The sequence below is a fragment of the Apodemus sylvaticus genome, chromosome 18 (genome assembly GCF_947179515.1).
Source record: "Apodemus sylvaticus chromosome 18, mApoSyl1.1, whole genome shotgun sequence".
Classification (NCBI taxonomy): Eukaryota; Metazoa; Chordata; class Mammalia; order Rodentia; family Muridae; genus Apodemus; species Apodemus sylvaticus.
In genome coordinates, this window is record NC_067489.1 from 60,606,850 (window position 1) to 60,627,245 (window position 20,396).

The 20,396-nt window shown below is 34.7% G+C and overlaps 1 protein-coding gene and 1 non-coding gene across 6 annotated transcripts in view; one reads left to right on the forward strand and one right to left on the reverse strand.

The window, feature by feature from the left end:
* The window catches only part of Spock3 (SPARC (osteonectin), cwcv and kazal like domains proteoglycan 3), a 436,085-nt gene that overhangs the window by 136,295 nt on the left and 279,394 nt on the right, over positions 1 to 20,396 (forward strand). For 2 of the 5 annotated variants that reach the window (XM_052162253.1, XM_052162254.1), the window contains exons 2-3: positions 7,379 to 7,387; positions 7,490 to 7,535. The exons of 1 other annotated variant lie outside the window; for it this stretch is intronic. In XM_052162253.1, coding sequence (XP_052018213.1) covers positions 7,379 to 7,387; positions 7,490 to 7,535 — 55 coding nt within the window. The remainder of the gene's footprint in view (positions 1 to 7,378; positions 7,388 to 7,489; positions 7,536 to 20,396) is intronic. 2 more of the 5 variants (XM_052162255.1, XM_052162256.1) reach the window with 1 other exon arrangement.
* Positions 2,539 to 2,671, reverse strand: LOC127669068 (small nucleolar RNA SNORA70). The gene has a single exon (XR_007974276.1). It is a non-coding gene; the product is annotated as a small nucleolar RNA SNORA70 (small nucleolar RNA).

The window sequence follows — 20,396 nt, forward strand, 5'->3', positions numbered from 1 at the left end:
GCCATTCTTTTCAAAATTGGACCAGAGGTAAGAATGGTAATGTTGTAATGTAGAATGCATTTTAAAACAACACATTTCTACTTTTATGTTCTTGGCTATCATAAGAGGTGAATGTGCCATAATTTTTCTAAGGCAAAGGAACTAAATCAAATGATGTGCTAGACCTAATTGGAAAATTTAAAGTTGTAGATGAGATGCTTTGCGAGATTTTAATCACAGATCATAAAAGTAGGCTCATGAAATATGCATCTCATTTTATCTGAAGATGTCATTCAATCATAATATTTTTTTTAAAAAAATTTTCCATCCATATTGAAGAATTTGCAATGTGGTAAAATGCATAATAGTTTATTTTATTTTTGCTTTGCTTCAAAATATTTGAAAATAATGTGTAGTGGTTGTAGAAAATTTAAAGATGACTGCTATCTGATTTTTTTAATATGTATTCCAAATATCTGCATTTTGCTCATTGAAATACTCCTTGAGAATACAAAGGAGATTTTAGTGTGGGATCTTTGCCTCTGTCTCTGTCTCTGTCTCTGTTTTCTCTGCTGAATAGGAGGTCAGAAGCACTTTCTCTTCTTCTTTGATTTTAAGATTATTTCCTACTTTGGTGAAATTTGATGTAAGGATCCATTTTTGTTCTTTGTGAATAGTAGTAGTTGGGCTGCAATGATTGTGGGATGTCTTAGACAAACAGAGGTCATTCATTTAAGGTTGGGAAATTAGATAAGTAAACTATCTGGAGTTGAGGGATGCATAAATATCCTAGGAAAAGAGAATGTAAGTTAGTGAATAAATCAGAAACATCAATAGTATTGTGAATAGGGTAGAATTGACAAGTGTTCAGAGCCAGGTAATCAGTAGATTCCTCGGTATATGTCCCAAAGTTCTGTTATAAGATTGAATATTCACAATTTAAGGCACATGTAATTATTCTTGCATGAGTCTTTAGTGAGAGACTGATGTAGGGTGTTACTTGATGCATCACACCTATATCAGCTGAACAAAAGGCACTTTGGAGGTTTCGTATTAAAGTGTATAAAGACATACTCTCATCAACAACTCTCGAGGGGAATCACAAAGATTCTCTATTATTTCTTTATGTCTAATGGCATGGTGTGAAGACTGCCAGTCACTTTTTAAAAATAATAAACAGCCCCAATACTGTGAATTAATAACCCATAGTTCCCTGGACTATCTGTAACCATCTATTTCTCACATTTTCTATCCTACAGCAGTAAAATGATACTGAGCTTGGGTCATTGGCCGTTCAGTATGGCTCTATCTTTTGACTAAGAGCTGACCAAGGTTTCATTTGAAAAGAGTAGAGGATATAAACTAAAAGCATCTCTAGGAGGCTGAACATCTTGGTGGAAGGATGGAACACTTTTTATCATCTAGATTTAGAACTCCTGAATATATCCTTCCTTATGTTATTGGTAACCCAACTGCCTGTTAAGAATAAGAGGTTGAAACTCTTTATTGTCCGTATGAGTTACAGCATGAGTACCCAATTTAGAATGTAGTTAGGAGGGTCATCTTTGAAATTCATTAACTCCTACAGCCGAGGAGCTTCACTTTCACAAATTATAAGTCTAATGATACTTTCAAAACTGAAGATGTATACACCATGTAAGTTGACTACTTTTTATTGTGTCACCTATTTTTTCATACTTAATTTTTAATTATTTGCACATTAGATATCATCTTTTGTCAGAGATGTTTCTAACAAAGAATCTTTTCTACTTACTGGCCACCTTGTCACCCTTTGTTTAACTATGCCTTTGCTACAAGTTTATTTATTTATTTATTTATTTTTTTGATTTAGGGAGTTCAATATATAAATCATTGACAGTATTTCTTGATGCACAGGATAATTTTTTAGAGTCATTCCCCATACCAACATTTTAGAGAGTATTCTGTGGTTTATTCTCTAGCATTTAATAGTTTCTTTCTCCATTCCTCCATTTCTTCCTTCCTTCTCTTCTTTTTCCTTCCTTCTTTCTCTTCCTTTCATTCCTTCTTTCCCCTTCCTTCATTGTTCTCTCTGTCTCTCTGTCTCTCTGTCTCTCTGTCTCTCTCTCTCTCTCTCTCTCTCTCTCTCTCTCAATCAAGCAGACTAGATGTAAGACTTTTTAGTGAACATAACTTGGTAAGGTACAGGAGAACACTCTGAAATCCCTCAGGAATACACAGCTTGACAGTCCACTGGAGAACCATGATTGGGAAAGTATTTGTCCCTCCACACATCAAGTATGAGCTCTTTTTTCTGGGAACATGTCTTCAAATTCATCTCTGCTGAACTTGTTAAAGCTGTAGATTGTTTGAGCTTGTTTGAGCTGTAGATTATCTGGCAGCCAGAATTTTGCTTCGCATAGTGGGTGCTTCAATCACATATTCCTTATTTTGCAACTTCTCATGGATGGACATGATGACCTAGCCAATGTTAACCCTAGCCTCTGTGCCTTCTCAAAGGCCACACATATTCCTGCCTGGAGGCTAATCTGCAGTCAGAGACTGGAATAACAGCCATAAAATTCTCTGTAAGGTCCCATAGGGCAACTGGTATAGCAACAGGCTTCATACATTACCTAGGAGTCTGCTGTTTGCCACTATTGCTAACCAGGTCCTTATATGCAAGAAACTCTGTTACCTTAATTAGTTTCAAACAAAATTTCATTTTAGTGTCTTTCATTTTATGTCTTTGATGCATTTAGAGTTTATTTTTTGCACAGAAATGTAGATAAGGCTCTAGTTTCATCTGTCTACATGTAGATATACAGATTTCTTTTTACAATTTGTTGATGATCTTACCTTTTCCTCCAATGTTTATTTTGTTCTCTTTGTTAAGTCAGGTGGATGAAGTTACAAGAGCCCATATCTGTGTCTTCCAACTTATTACATTGATCTATGGGTCAGTTTTTATGCTCGTAAAATTATATTTCTATTAGAATTGTCCTGTAGTCAAGTGTCATGCATTTCTCTGGGGCTTACTTTGGCAGTTCTAGGTGTTTTATTCCATGTGTGTTTTATATTTTTTTCTGTGCCTGGGAAAAATGTCATTGGGATTTTGATTGGAGCTGCATTTCAATATAAATGTAGCAATAAGGACACAAATGAAAGAAGCAGCTTATGTACAGATACTAGCTTCTCCATATAACCCACATTACCTGCATAAAACCATGCTGTGATGTGTTATAAATGCAAACTCTTGATTTTTATGAGTGGTGTTTAATCCTAACTTCCAAAATTGCATTCTGTTTACAAGAAAACAGAAAAGTTTTCAGACATTAATTATCATTATTTTATAAAAATGTTATAAATAATGTGAAAGCACAGATTGTTGGAGGCAAAGCTAAATGATGAGAAATTTATACAGAATATGATATCTAGCTCAATAGGCTTTCAAAAACAGAATGTTTTAAAAGCTGTCAATATTATAAAACATTAATTCAGAAAATCTGTTACTGATAGCACTTTTCTGTTATATCATATTTTGCTTTAATATACTTTCAATATATCCCAGTAATTCTGCATCAGTGTTTTGGAAATGAATGTTATTTCTCCTAGGAGACATCTGTCAATATCTGTTAGTTTTTATGCTTGTCAAACCTTGAGGGACAATGCCTTCTGATTTTTCTTACTGAGGCCCAGGGTGCTGCAAATAGCTTACAAAGCACAAAACTGTCCATTGTTCTTGACACAAGAAAGAATTATGTGGATTGAAATGCTATGAATACCAATGTGTTTGCTGGCAACACACACACACACACACATACACACACATACCTTAAAATAGAAAAAATTTCAGGCATTGCAACCCAAGGAAAAGGACATTTTACATAATATCATATGCAGCACATTTTTTAATGTATATATGTCCATGCAAAACTAGCAATTACTTCTTTAAAGAGAAGAAATTGAGAAAGGACTAATATTAGTTACAGTAAATAATTATGGGATATGTAATTTCTTGTCTGAGATTTTGCACATGAGTGACAATCAGTTTGTTATTCAATAATTCATGTTTGGGTTCATTTTTCTAGGACAACGTTTATTCAATTGGGAGCAATTTTTCTAGGTTTTTACTTAGTCCCTGAGTAGCTTTTTTTGCATTCAAACTGAAGGCAGCGAACAACTTACTTTGACACAAAAGCCTTTAAAGGAAAATAAATGGTGGTTGAGTTAACACTTCTATTAAAAAAAATACATGTGCTATTTCCATCTTGAAAACTTCTCAAGGTAAAACAAAGCCCAAACATTGTCAAAAACTAAAGAATAAGCAAACAAAGAAAATAATGTAAAAGTATACTGATGGGAGAACAACAACAACAAAACGTGTGTAAAATAGCCTATGGAGGGAAGTCCTTTGCTGTCACATGCAGATGCCATGCTTGAGTGTTATACTTCACAGCTTCCAGAGAGTTCTAGTGACAGGAGTGCATAGCTGTCAGTCCAATGTGATCACACTTAGTCATGATAGTTTGTAAATTGTTAATTGCATTGGACAGAGTCTAAATCTTACCAATATATCCTCCTTTAAAACAGACTCTCTTTTTGAGAACAAGAAAAACTGAAAGGTCTTGTTAGTTGTCATTAAGATACCCAGAGAAATTAGCAAAGATGAGGCAGACTTTGCCAAGAAACATCTGTGTTTGAGCACTCATATACTTGATATTCTTTTGATATATATGCATATATATTTCAGTATACACAACACACACAAAACATCCCACTCAAATTGCTGTGTTTTATTTTTCCAAGTTTGTTCCCATGGGCTTGAGTTCTGGTTCTTCAGTTTTCTAAACAGGACCTCCTCCCAAGTGGTAAAGCCCAAACTGTTGCTCAAGTCTATCTTTTCTCAGACTATTATAGGTATGCTCAGTTTTAGTATCTGTCAGGGTTTATGGGAGACTTGAACACACAACTTCTCTATCCTCTTCATGTTTTATATGATATATATTTAATATATTGAAGCAGGGACATGTAATTTTAAAGGTAAGAGGTACTAAATAAGCATATTATAATCTTCACATTGAATTTGGATGTTAAAAATATTTTATTTTATTGTTAATTGTATGTGTATGTTCATGTGGATATCTATATATCTATCTGTCTATATCTATCTATCTATCTATCTATCTATCTATCTATCTATCTATCTATCTATCTATCTGTCTATATGTTTGTGTAGACATGCGATCACTTCCATAGGAGTTCAGATGAGGATGTCAAGTGCTCTGAAACTTGAGTTGAGGGTACTTGAAAGGTAGCCACATGGATGCTGGAACCAAGCTCTTGTCCATTTTAGAGCCAGTACATACTCTGAACCACTTAGGCATCTCTGTGACCCTAGTGTTTAGATTATTATTCAAGTAATTTAATTTTACCTCTAAGTTTTCCAAGAATTATATCATGCAGTAATTGTTTTTAAAGAGAGAATTTTTTTCAAAGAATTTAAACAATCAATGTTTATTTAATTATCCTGGGACACTATCGTCCCTTAATCTAATGTTACACAATTTAGAACAGATCCTATTAGTACAAATTGCCATCATTTGTCCCTCTTAATATAACCTAATTTGGGGACAAAACAAGACTGACAAACATGGCTCCCAGGGATTGTTCTGTTCTTTCATTTGACCTGTGTGGGTAGCACAAAAGATAATGGTGAGCAGATATAATAAGAAAATAACTTTGAAATGGAATTTTACTTGGAAATGAGTTGATATTTTAATAACACTTAATACTTGTGATTATTTCTATAATTAAAGTTTCTATATACTTCTTTATACTAATAAACCAATGATAATCTCAGTCTTAATCAGAGACATTTTTCTTTACCATAAAGAAAATTCAGACGCATGTGACTGCAAAGAATACTGAGAATAAGTAGCCATTGAGTAGAAGTCATCCCTCAGCAGGATATTCATATTGTCTTTAGGCTCCAGGGAGATTACCCACAGGGTAGGAAGGTAGGATGTAAGACAGAGAAGACACGGGAAGATCTGTGCAGTGCTATCATGTTGCTATGACACAACCATGATCTCATGACGGAGACATCCAGTGGGTCTGCACATGACTACTGTCAATCATCATGTTGTAAGTCAAGGCCATACCTTTCCACATGGAAATATGAGCTAATTATAATTTCTTTGTGAGGGGTGACAGTATTTTCCAGTGTGAACTGGACACACTGCTGAAATCCCTGTATTAAATAAAAAGCAATGAAATAAAACAAAACCAACAACACAATGACCACTACTACCACCACCACAACAACAACAAAAACAGCAACTAACCCATGATCACACATAGGCTCTTAGTTAAAACTTTAGTTTTGAAATTGAAAAAAAAAAATAGAAAAAAGGATATGGATGTGGGAGAAGGACCTGGGAGAGGGGTAAAAGGTGAGAGGGTCCCAATATAAGACTGGCTAAGTATGAGAGGTGAGAGTAATCAGGATGCGTTGTGTGTGTGTGTGTGTGTGTGTGTGTGTGTATCTGTGTGTAAAACAAAGTAATAAAAGAAAAAACCTTCATGTTTGTTATTTTAATAATATATAAGTTGTTTTTTTTAGCTTTTTAAGTGAGTGAGTATGGATGTAGGCCCAGGAATTATTGCAACTTCATCATGATATGTGTTGCTTCTTATACCATATTATCTTTATAAAAAGAGTATGCTAATTGGAGCTGCAGAATCGTTTTTATTCATGATTGATTACACTAAGAATGAAGGCTTTAAACTCAAATCTATACGAGGTCCATTTGGATTTGCTTTTTAAATTTTGTTAGTTTGCATTGCTCCAATTTTATGCCGTTCAGTTACCTTTACTAAATACAGAATAAATATTTTATATATGTTTCTCCATATTAAATATTTAAACATTAACCAGGATTTAATTAGGTGTGCATTTTCTCAATCTCCCAATTGCATTTTGATGAACTTCTTGGTTATTCAATTAACGTGTGAATGATTTGCATAAAGTCTATTTATACTCTATGGGCTATTGTAGAATCACTTGATATTTTCCTTGTTATATTAATGGATCCATTTACTATTGTACTAGTGGGAAATGAAGTCCTATAATTGGAATCTAGTAAGATACTTTACAGCTTATTAGCTTAGGGGTAATTATCTGCATGTTATATTGCACATTGAATTGCAATTGAACGTAGCTCATTATAATATTTAAGAGAAGTAGCAACAAAAATAATTAAATTGTTACGGTAACCCCTGCCTTCCAATGGAAATAACTACATCTATTAAAATACTTTTCTTTAACTTAAAAACCATGTGTTTCTTTTTGATAACTATTCTTTTTCTCTTGTTCCTTTTCTTTTTACTTTTTTAAATTTGCTGCTTGCCATTGCAGGAAGTAGAGGTTCGTATATTGCTTCTATGTTTCATATATTATTTTATATTATATAAATCCATATATTCAATGGATCATATATACCTAAATCATGTTATTTTCCTCCCTCAGGATGATTATTTCCGTACTTGGAGTCCAGGAAAGCCATTTGATCAAGGTAAAAATCTAATATTTTAATATAAAAATATTTAAATCTTCATAATAACTATACTTTAGAAATACTGTTCATTGCTTATATTAAGTTATAAATGCTAAACACATAAACATATATGCAGTAACTATGTTATTTTCTTATATAAATTTACAAAGATGCTAATTTTGTGCATAATTATATTAGAATGGCATGTATTTTTAGAAACATGGTTTAGATTACTGATTTGACATTTCAAGCTTTTTCACCATCTCTATTTTATCGATTGTTGCAAGGCACTTCATCTAGTTTTGAGGGGTACCAATGTTGTAGTAGATTTATTTGTGCAAATTTTCAATAGAAATACCTTTGCGATCTCCACTTTGATTGATTAAAATATTTATTTAAAATGGAATACCCTTGGTACCTACATTTAACTTGAGGCCTTAGCAAGACCTTAAAGAAAATACTAGACCCTAAATGCTAAGCTCTTCCTTACAACCTAGAGCTTACCTCTTATTCACTTACCTGAAGAAGGAAAGCTGTACAGACCTGCAAGCATATGTCATGATAAGGAGAGTATCCATCTCATCACAATCTGAAGAGCTTTGTCCACTAGATCCTGTGGCATTAGATCCAGAATATGTTTAAAAAATTTTAAAACATGAATTTTATGCTTGAGAGAGTATGCCTCTTTGGGTAGCTACTATCCGATGAGGAAGGATTGTTTAGGAATCTGTCATTTTCCTATAGGTATAATGAAATGCTTATATCAATTATGCAGAAAATAAAAGCTAGTTATGGGGCATTTTCCTGGAGGCTCAAGATTAGGCAAGAGATGCCCCTTTGGTATGGGTAACTGGGAAAAGATAATATTAGGGAACAAAACAATTTATATCACAAGCAAAGACACCAAGAGAAGAATATGCAGAGTTCAGTGTTCCCCAGCCTTTTCTCAAAGAGTGCATCCCAAGGACCTGCAGGTCTCCATTTGTTAAGGGTCTATTGCTCACAATTTTCCTTGATTGGAAGACAATCCTTAAATCCTTAGCTCTCTAGAGAGATAATCAATATTTAAACTAAGAACTTATATCTAGAAACATTTGTATATTAGTTTAATGAATCTGTAGATCTGGACGTGAACCATCATCATTGCAATGTATTTGACATGTAAAGCAGACAGTTGCATTCCAGCCATGCTTCTAAATTAGTACTACATTATCTCCTTCACATTATATTACCATAATACCCATGGTGTTATTTATCGAGTCTTCATACCAGGATTTAAATAATTTATTTTTCTCTTGGTTTATCAGTAAATCATGTCAATGTGCTAAGAAAAAATTGCAATGAAAACATGTCAAGCAGAATGAAATGCATTTATAGTTTTTTATTGGAAAATGAATTTTTATGGTGAAATTATAAACCCTGACAAGTAGAATTGTCAGTAAACACTTAAAACTTGTCATTCTTGGCAAGTGCTGTTATAATAAAGATCCTTCAGTGCCCCCTGTGTGTGTGGGGCAGGGAGTGTGTTGAATTATGACTATTTTTTACTTGTGTAAAACTGAGTATCATAGGAGAGGTTCTACAAGCAAATATACTACAAGAATTACTTAGTCTTTAATGACAAGTATTATAATAGTGCCTAATTTAACATAAATCATAGATGTTACATTTATTAAGGATTTTGATGCAATATTAGTTAAAATTTATGAAAAGTTTCTAACATCATTATTATTTATAAATAGAAATATAGTAGTTTGTTTAACCATTGTAATAACTCTTCTGAGTTCAAGAAGGATATGAAAGAATTGAGGTAGTCAACCTCCTACCCATATGGTGGTTCTCCAAAAAGGAAGAGTAAGGATTTGAATTTGGGAATTCTGACTGTCGCTTTCAATGCTGTAACTTATATGTGCTATTGCAAATCATAGATTAACAATAAAATATAAGAACTGGGTTGGTGTCAATATAATATTATTAGTATATATAGTTTTGATCACAGACTTTTGTGGTATTCAGTGTGATTTTTTTCCATGACTGCATGTATTACATACTGAGCAAACATCACTATTCCAACAATCACAAAGATTTATTTTTGAAATAAATAATAACAAGTTACTACTTTCTATACTCAAGGCCTACAATATTTTCTATACTATCAACTCTAAAATGTTTTTTGACAGGACCTACATTATTAATATTTAAAAACACTTAAATGTTATCTCTAGTTCAGGATCATAGTATACTGAGATATATGTATCACCATTTGTGAACAACCCTGGGAGGAAAAGAATTTTTTAATCTTCCATGAGAGATAAATAAGTCAGGTTTAAGATGTATTAATTTCTAATGTGTTTCTAATTCCTTTAGTTAACATTTTCTTTGATGAGGAACCATTTTTAACCATTTTTAAAAGCTGATTGCCCTGTTGAATACAAGATAAAGTAGAACAAATTTTATGAATGCATATCTTTAGTATATTTTATTTATGAATAGCTATAAAATACAAATATAAGTAGATTTCTCTTATGTTTTAGATATGAGTTACATATTTTATTGAAATAATGAAGAGAAAGTTTTATTATTACATTTTTATTTGTTGTCATTTATATATTTCCCGTGAAAAATTATTAGATATCATTTCCATTTTTCTATAGCACTTTAAAATCTGTGTGCATGACTAAAATATAGACAAGTATAAAAATTATTTTGTCCATGTATAATATATTTTGTTCATATATAATGTTTATATATATGCACAAATATATGTTTTCCTGATAACTAGATTCTTGTAGATACATATCTCAGTTTTTAAAGTTTTTATTGTAATAATTTAAAAAATCTCATTTAATCTTCCTTTTACTCTGTATAGTATCTCTAATTTGCCTTTATATATACTAAAATAAATAATTAGATTGCCAGAATATTATAATAGTTTGTGATTTTATGTAAAACCATTTTGATGATTGTATCTTTTCTATAAAATGAAATAAAGTACACAGATGCCAAAAATAAATTGCTTTGCATTTCTCCATGTTGAGTTCTCTCTGCTATTACTTCCCTTCATTAGTGTGGTTAATCATGAGTTGACACAATTGAAATCAACTGAAAAATAGTTTTAATGAGGACATGCATCTTCTGGAATAAGGCATAGACAGTGTGTTCTTTATTTATTGTGAAAAATTAAGGAGAAATTCACAAGTTAACATAGAATGGTAGCAGAATCCATGCTTAAAATATTTTAGTAATGCTTTAAATATAGTCACAGCAGGTTTTAAGGACAAACATGCTTGTCTTTATCTTAACCTTCTTTGTCTGTGAAATTTCAACATATTTTCTGAAGCTGTTTAGAGAATCTGTTTTATCTAAAGGACTATATATGGACAAGCAAACTTTTCTCAAAAGCATGTCACACAGAGAGAGACGGGGGAAGAGGAGAGGGAGAGGAAGAGAGAGAGGCTCACATAATGGAGTGGAATGAAAAATAAAGGAAGAAACTATGCTGCATGCATTGACCTAGTTTTTCTATTATATGTATTAGTTACTTTTCTATTGGCTGTTATAAATCACTTTAGGAATCTCATTAAGGAACGCAGGTGCAGGATTTATCTCACGTTACTGTTTGAAGGTGAAGTCTATCTTTGCAGGGACAGCATTGCTGCATATGAGCCAAGGAAAAAGAGAGCTATAAGCGCTGATGCTCAGTTCTAATTATCTCTTTTATTTTTATAAAGCTTCCCAGCCCATGAACAACTGCCTACCAAATTCAGAATGGGTACTTTCATCTCAATTAACCAAATTTAAAAATTGATATTGTTTGACCCCCAAAGATTGTCTTCTATGTGAGTCTAGATTCTTTCAAATTGACAACCATTCGTCATCACACCAGAGCAGCTTGGGGTTCTTTCCTTTGGAAATTACTTGGGAGACAATTGTATTTAACAGATTGATAACTAGAACCTAGATATAAACATATGCATGTTTTTGAAATTTCATTTTCATATGATAGCTATTTGCCCATTTTGCATGTATCTAGAGGTGTAAATGGGGACAAAACATGTAGCTGTAGATTTCATAAGTGTTCTTCCACCTTTGAGACAATTTGTACATGCCCTGTCATCCAGTGTGGAAGAAATACCAAGTCTTCTGTGGGGAGGCAAAGCCCTAATTCATCGTTAGAATGGATTTGATTTAGTAGACTGGTATGGAAAGAAGCTATTCCTACACTTAAGATACTGAAAACCTTGTGAGGACAGTTGAAGGATGGTTAGCTATGGAAGTGGATGAGCCATGTTCCAAGATTATAAGGAGTGCGGATGATGGAAGTGCCTCCTCTGTTTTAGAGAACATTTACATGCTTAGCCATGCTCTTGTCTGTCATTTCTCTTTCTTTCCCTTCTCACGTCTCAGGATTTCCTGATTCTCAGTAGCTCCAGTTTCCTGCACAGTGTTTTCCAAGAGCCATCTATCACAGCTAGATTTGCCCCCTTAATTATCAAGATCTGACTGCAAAGCACATGCTAGCAAAACTCCATCTGGAGCCTTGAACATCAATGAACATTCATGTATTTATACCTTTCTGAAAGCAAAGAAGTTAGGTTTTGGAGCAAATAGACCCCAAGATTTGCTTTTTCTTTCTTTAAATACAGAGATGTACTTGAAACACAGGTTCTGTGGATTGGAATGGATATATTCAAATGCCTTGAATATAATTTGTTTGCATGAGTGTTATTTGTTTCCTATTGTCAATTTGGAAATTTCTTACTAACATTCTGGAACAAAAGGTTGTTCTGATCTGTTTTTCACAATAGAGGCATGGTGTGCCACAATAGGACTTTGTGTAAAAGCTTGGAGACTCTTGGTTTCGCTTTAACAGAAAAAACAATGGTGTGTAAAAGTTCATTGAGTGACGTACACAAAGTTGACTGAATTATTTTATAAATGGTTTTCTATTATTTGAAACATGAATCTCAGCCACTGTTTGATGAGAATAATTATCTGATGAGTTCAAATGGTATGATTTAAGATATTTTTAGTCATTTTGAACCAAATCAGTTTTAGATGCTAACAACTATATTAATTCATATCCTTTGTTGTTGTTTTTTTTTTTTTTACCAATATCAACAATCTTGTATCATAGAAGCCTTCCAAACTCCTAAGGTAAACAATTCAGAATTTACAGTAAACAGAGGAGCCAATATTTTATTAATTTATTCTATATAATATTTAGAAAATTTGAGAAAAATTTCTAGTAAAAATAATAATTTTGTTTCTTCATTTGTTTCTTTTGTTTAATCAAATCTAAAAATGCCTTATTCTACATTTTTTATAGTTTTAACCTACTTGTAATTGTGTATGAACTTAAAAATGTAACAAATTTGTAAAAATGTGGTTTTCAGTCATAAATTGAAATTGAAATTAATCATAATTCATTTGTTTTATAGGGCACTGTCTTACACAGATGTGCAAGAAGTGAAATTATGTCTATTTCTTTCCCAGGAATTTATGTATTAGGAGTGTTTGAATCAAAATTATGGATCATGGGGTTGGTCAAATTTGTGCTGAAAGTATATGGTGATTTTAGAAGAAAATTTCTTATTACATATCTTGTTATTCAAACATGGGCCATATTCACTGTGGCTATAAAGCAATACTTTATTAGAAACTTCAATGGCCAAATAAATGATTCTAGGTCATGAATGTACATGAGAATCAATGCACTCATTTTAAGAGCGAAAACATATAGGCCTGGTTTTTAAATATTTTAGTTGCATTTATTTTTTTAAATTTTTAGTTCATTTGTATATTTTTTGCTTTTATATGGTCCAGAGGCACAATGGCCTCATTGGTGGCTAACCCTTCTTATCAGTGAACTTTGTTGACAGTTGTAAGGTAGAGAGTGATAGAATATACCTGACACCAACTTCTGGCTTTCACATGTGTCTGTACCCCTATACACATACTTCTACACACAGATGAATATGCACACATACATAAATCATGCATACATTTACATACATCAGATGTAAAATATATTTAGTGACAGTAAAGATTTGAATATCATATACACATATAAATATATTTGAAATAGCTCTACTGTAGAGAGCATCCGTGTTTATACCTTGTTTGGACAATAATTTCCTTAAGTACATAGCATTTTGTGGGATGGAGTGGCTATCTGTGCTCAGAAATACACTTATAATGAGTAACAGAGTGTGTGACACAAAGATGTTTTAGAGACATGAAATTTTCCTCTAGAACAGTCTTGTATGCTTTGCATTCACAAACCCAAACATCACAATTTTAACACCGCCTCTAGGAATGCATGTGTTGTTGAGATATTTAAGTGATAGCCTGAGGCTAGCAAGATGGCTCGTGGGTAAAGACACTTGCTGTACAAACATGAGGACCTATGTTCAAGCACAGAACCCAAGTAAGGAAGCTGAACGACGTGTCTTCCACTGTCTTCCAAGCCCCACCATCTCTACCTTAAGGTGCTGAAGTTAGGAGGCATAGCCAGAAACTAACGTTGCTGTGAAGCAATCCATCAACCAAGGTGTACACATGGCTCCAGCTGCATATGGCATGGAGGATTGCCTTTTCAGGCATCAATGGGAGGAGATGTCCTTGGTCCCATGAAGGCTTGATAGATGCCCCAGTGTTTCCCAGCGGGAAACAAGGGCAGAGAGGTGAGAGTGGGGTTTGTAGAGAAACACCCTCATAGAGGCAGAGGGAGGAAGGATGGGATAGGAGGTTTCAGGTAGAGGAGGAAACAGGGAAAGGGGATAACATTTGAAATGTAAATAAAGAATATATCCAATAAAAAAACTTTTAAAAAACAGGAAAATAGAAAAAAAGAAATTACTCTCGCGACTTGCCTCAGAAAGAAAGCTGAAATATAGCCTGTAACTGCTGCTTTCTTCAACCCTACTCCAGTTCCCAAATAAGGGGAATACACAAGCAGGCCTATTTACTTATCAATAAATGCCTAGGCTACAAGCTAGACTGGTTCCCCTATTACTCAATTCACTCCCCCATTTACTCCAATCTGAGGTCAGCTACATGCCTGGCTTCTAAGTTTCATACATCTGACCTCCTCAGAATCCAGATGTCAAATCTCTTCCCATGCCTAACTATGTCCTAGAGTTCCTCACTCTCTGCTAGATTTCTCACTTCCTCATTCTGCCTCAGCTCATTGGCTCTCAGATTTTTATTGACAGATGATGCTTCTACACAGCCTAGAAGAACCAGCTCACACATAACTGTCTTTTTACTATAACCTAAATGCCTTGTTGGCAAACATGTGTCAGGATATGTGCGTGTGAGCATATGCACACACACACACACACACACACACACACACACACACACACAGAGAGAGAGAGAGAGAGAGAGAGAGAGAGAGAGAGAGAGAGAGAGACGGTCTATGCTCAGTGGTAAATTGCTTCAGCATCAGAGACTTTTTAAAGTCCTATTTAAAATCCTGGCACTCTTTACATCCTAGTCTACACTAGTATAATGTTCAGGATGATGGTGATGTCATAAGAGCACAACATCATGACATTCGTATCCTGGCAGCAGCTGCAACTAAATTAAATCACAGTAGGGAAATAATGGGCCTGCTGAGCATGTCTGCTAAGCATGAACAATAACAAAATAAAGCCATTATTTGTAATTGAAGAATTCATATGTTTACATGTACTTCTCAATGGAAACTAAGGGGAATAAATCTAGATCAACTCAAAATATAATACAACTAGCCCCTTATAATCTTAAGAAATAATAATGAAAATAGAGCTCTTGTCTGAGTTGTCTGGGAGCTCATTAAAAATACAGATTAGAATTTCTAAACTGGAACACAAAAACAAGTTCTCATGAAATTTTCATTTAAAGGTGAGCTCCATTCTTTTGTCTTTTTGGTTTTTGGTGATAATGAAATGGATGCAGCTGAGATGCAAGAATACTAACAAGATTCAATATGTTCTCCATAAAGCTTATATGCTTTATCTTAAGAAGGCTTGTATGCATGCAAAGGCTCAGCTCTGAGCCCACAGTCTCTGTTTAGGGTTCATAAAGGCACCTTGCATGATTTTAATATCTGTACAAGCCTATTAAGCAAGTCACAGAGAAGAGCACTAATATTAATAGTGTATTGTGTGAAGCCAATTAGCTTGGAGCCTTGCCCTTTCCAACAGGGAAGCCTCTGAGCTGTCATTTTCCTTATACACTTTCTGACCAATGGATGCTAATATCCCACTTGCTGTGCCCAACAATATTATAGTCCTCATGCTGTGCCTTGAGATCTAATTTATTACATCTTCATATTAATTACATTAATCCAATTAAATGATAAACTTTGTATTAATGAGTTAAAGCATGTGTGAAAATGAGACTCTTATCTTTGTTTTATATAATTACCCTTGTGCCCCAAAATATAAACTGCTCAAAAACCTTTATGTTCTTTAATAATTTTCAGTTTGACCGTCTCTGGTTTATAACTTTGGACTGCTTTTCAGCCCCTTCCTCTTATTTGTCCAGGTTCTCTGGTAATTCATTGAAACAACTCAGTAGTTGCTCTTTCAAAGTTTAAATTAAAACAAATGTCTTATATTGCAAGTGTGAAATAAATATAGAACAGCAAAAACTCTACAGATTCAGGGCCAATCAGAGGAATTCTAGTTATATCAGATAGTCACAAGTTTATCTAATCTTTTACCCCTTTCAGGTTCAAAAATATTGACAATATCTCCATCATTGCTGAAAGTCAGGGCAAGAACTCAGAACAGGAATCTGGAAGCAAGGAGTAATTCCAAGGCCATAGAAACATCCTAATTACCAGCTTGCTCTTTTGAGCTTACTTGACCTGCTTTCTAATAGTGACCAGGATTATCAGCTAAGGGGTGACACTGCCCACAGAGGGCTTGCCCATCCCACATCGATCATCAATCAAGAAAATGTACTGCAGGCTTGCCCACAGACCAATCTGATGATATCATTTTCTCTATTGAGGCTTCTCATCCAAAATGATTCTAGATTGTATGAAATGGACATAAAACTAGCCAGTAAAATTGAACAATCTTGACAAGCATGCACAACACCATGAAAATATAACCTTCCCTTTTTATTAATATCATAAAATGTTTCCATATCTAAAAGTTTCACAGTCTTTAAAATTTAAGCACTTTCAATGTTCAGTCTTTTTAAAGACTACAAATTTTCTTTTGAATTTCAAATATTTTTAAAAATTTTGCTTTATAACTAAGCACTTCAATTCAAATTACTGGAATCTATGTTATTCAGCTCTTTTCTTATTATGACAAAATATCTGCAGAACATAAACGCTTAATAAGGGAAGACTTATTGTGACCTCACTTTTGGACCATAAATATTTGTTGAATTGGTACATCATAGAGGATATGTATTATTAAAGAAAGACAAATTGCTTATCTTCTGATATGTATGTGTGTGGGTGAGGGGCAGTGTTCCATGGACAGGTCACACCCTTCGAAAGAATACCCCAGTGCCCTACTTTCTTCAATCAAGCCCCACTTCCTATATACAAATGAACCCTTCAGGTATAACATTATCAATCGGTTGATTCATGATGAAGTATTGCAGAGCTTTCATGAGCTGATTGTAGTTTAAATCAGATGTGGGTGGAAACCTCTACATAGTCTGAAGCCATTGGCCTTAGCTTGGGGCAGTCTCTCAACTAGCTCATCTAAACTTATCCGGGATTTTTCAGCTATTCCTTGTGTGGATCAGTTTCCCACATCATCTCTCTCTCTTTCCCTGGAAGCCTTGCCACTGTCCATCCTGGCCCAGGTCCATTGTCAGCTCTTTTTTTTTTTATTAGATATATTTTTTATTTACATTTCAAATGATTTCCCCTTTTCTGGTCCCCCACATAGTGGGGAAGTCACATAAGCCTCCTTCCCTCCCCCTGTTCTCCCAACCACCCCTTCCCACTTCCCTGTTTTGATTTTGCCTTATACTACTACACTGAGTCTTTCCAGAACCAGGGGCCACTCCTCTGTTCTTCTTGTACCTCATTTGATGTGTGGATTATGTTTTGGGTATTCCAGTTTTCCAGGCTAATATCCACTTATTAGTGAGTGCATACCATGATTGATCTTTTGAGACTGGGTTACCTCACTTAGTATGATGTTCTCTAGTTCCATCCATTTGCCTAAGAATTTCATGAATTCATTGTTTCTAATGGCTGAAAACTGCATGGTATTGGTACAGTGACAGGCAGGTAAATCAATGGTACATGATTGAAGATCCAGAAATGAACCCACACACCTATGGCCACTTGATCCTCGACAAAGGGGCTGAAAACATCCAATGGAAAAAAGATAGTCTTTTCAACAAATGGTGCTGGTTCAACTGGAGGTCAGCATGAAGAAGAATGTGAATTGATCCATCCTGTCTCCTTGTACTAAGCTCAACTCCAAATGGTTCAAGGACCTCCACATAAAGCCAGACACTCTGAAGCTAATAGAAAAGAAACTGGGGAAGACCCTTGAGGACATCGGTACAGGGGGAAAATTCCTGAACAGAATACCAATAGCATATGCTCTAAGATCAACAATTGACAAATGGGACCTCATAAAATTACAAAGTTTCTGTAAAGCAAAGGACACCATCAAAAGGACAAATCAGCAACCAACAAATGGGGAAAAGATCTTCACCAAGCCTACATCAGATAGAGGGCTAATATCCAATATATACAAAGAACTCAAGAAGTTAGACCCCAGAAAACCAAATAACCCTATTAAAAAATGGGGTACAGAGTTAAACAAAGAATTCTCTCCTGAAGAACTTCAGATGGCGGAGAAACATCTAAAAAAAATGCTCAACTTCATTAGTCATCAGGGAAATGCAAATCAAAACAACCCTGAGATTTCACTTTACACCAGTCAGAATGACTAAGATTAAAAACTTAAGAGACAGCAGGTGTTGGAGAGGATGTGGAGAAAGAGGGACACTCCTCCACTGCTGGTGGGATTGCAAGCTGCTACAACCACTTTCGAAATCAGTCTGGCGGTTCCTCAGAAAACTGGGCATGTCACTTCTGAAAGATCCTGCTATTCCACTCCTGGGCATATACCCAGAGGATTCCCCAGCATGTAATAAGGATATATGTTCCACTATGTTCATAGCAGCCCTATTTATAATAGCCAGAAGCTGGAATGAACCCAGGTATCCCTCAACTGAAGAATGGATGCAAAAATGTGGTATATATACACATTTTCAGCTCTTAATTATACAAAAACCATAGCTCAGTCTGACCCAATCAGCAGCAAGACAATGCCTTATCCATCTCTTAGAGCTGACTTTAGGCCAGGAGAGCTATCTGACGTCTGTGAGGAAAGACAAGCATTTACAAATAGAAAGGTGGAGATGAACCATAGAAAGGACAATACCAAAATCCTGTCAATACTTAACTCTTTGCTTGTACAGAATTTAACAATTGACAATACAAGGACACAGGAGGCTGATGATTATTTCCTGAGTTTCTACCAGCACCTGGCCAATACAGATGCAGATACTTACAGCCAACCTTTGGACTGAGCCTGGAAGACCCCAATGGTGGACTCCAATGGAAGAGCTAGGCTAAGTACTGAAGGAGCCAAAGGGGCTTGTGTCCTGACAGGAAGAAAGATAGTAATTAACTGTACCACACAGAGCTTCCAGGGTCTATACCACCAACCAAAGAATATACATGGAGGTAGCCAGGATTCCAGATACATTCATAGCAGAGGATGGCCTCATCTGACGTCAATGAAAGGAAAGGGAGGCTCGCTGCACTACTGTAGGAGGATGCTAGACAGGTGAAGTAGAAGTGGGTGAATGAATGGAGGAGCACCCTCCTAGAAGCAAAAGCGAGAGGGGAGAGAGTTGATGGGCTGGGAGGATTGGTGGAGGGGTAACCAGGAAGGGGTATATTATTTGAAATGCAAATGAATAAAAATAACAAACAAACAAACAAGCAATAAATAAATAAATAAAATATGGGGACAAACTTTCAAAGATGTAAAGAAATGTCATCTCAACAATGAAGAAAATGCTTGCAAGGTCTGGTTACCTCTCAACTTAAGGACTATTTGGGAAAGTACATGATGCTCATGATCAGCATATGTTTCTTCTTAGAGGACATTTCTTTTCCTACCGAAGCCATAGCAGAATGGAAATACAGTGATAAAAGGAGTAGATCTGCAAAGGAAAAGAAAGACTCTGAGAAAAGAATGAAATGAGAAATTTCCAGATAAAGAAGCACCATTTGTGTACACATTGTTTTATTCTCTACTCTTTTACTTTTATATAAAAAGTGTATCAGCCCCAATTCCTTTAATTACTTTTCTTTCTTGTCATTTTTCTGCATTTTCATTCCTTATTATGGTTGTCATGATGGCTGATTATTTGGATACTAAGGTTCAATTCTATGATCCACTCTTGTTGGGCACACATCTTCAGACTAAACTCTTTTGCCATTATTAAAATGTTTCTGGATCTTTTGTGATACTTCCACATTTTAATATGCAATTTCTCCAGTAAATGAGTCATCCATAAATTTTAAAATTATTAACTTTCTATGTTCTTATGTACTTCAACATCCCTACTGTGACATTTATGTTGCATATTGTTAAATTATTTTTAAAATTACGGCTCAGGAAACATTTGAAAGATTGCGGGACTCAGATGATTGGGAAGTTTTCTATGATGTTGTGTCTTCAGAAGCCTTAACTATGAAGTTTCACCAACTTGGCTAAATAAGCATTAGAAGAATAAAGACAGCATTTATAGGCAAATCAAAGTGGATGGAGAAAGTCCTCTAGGCATCAACCTACAAATAACTACAGGCAACTAAGGAGTAAC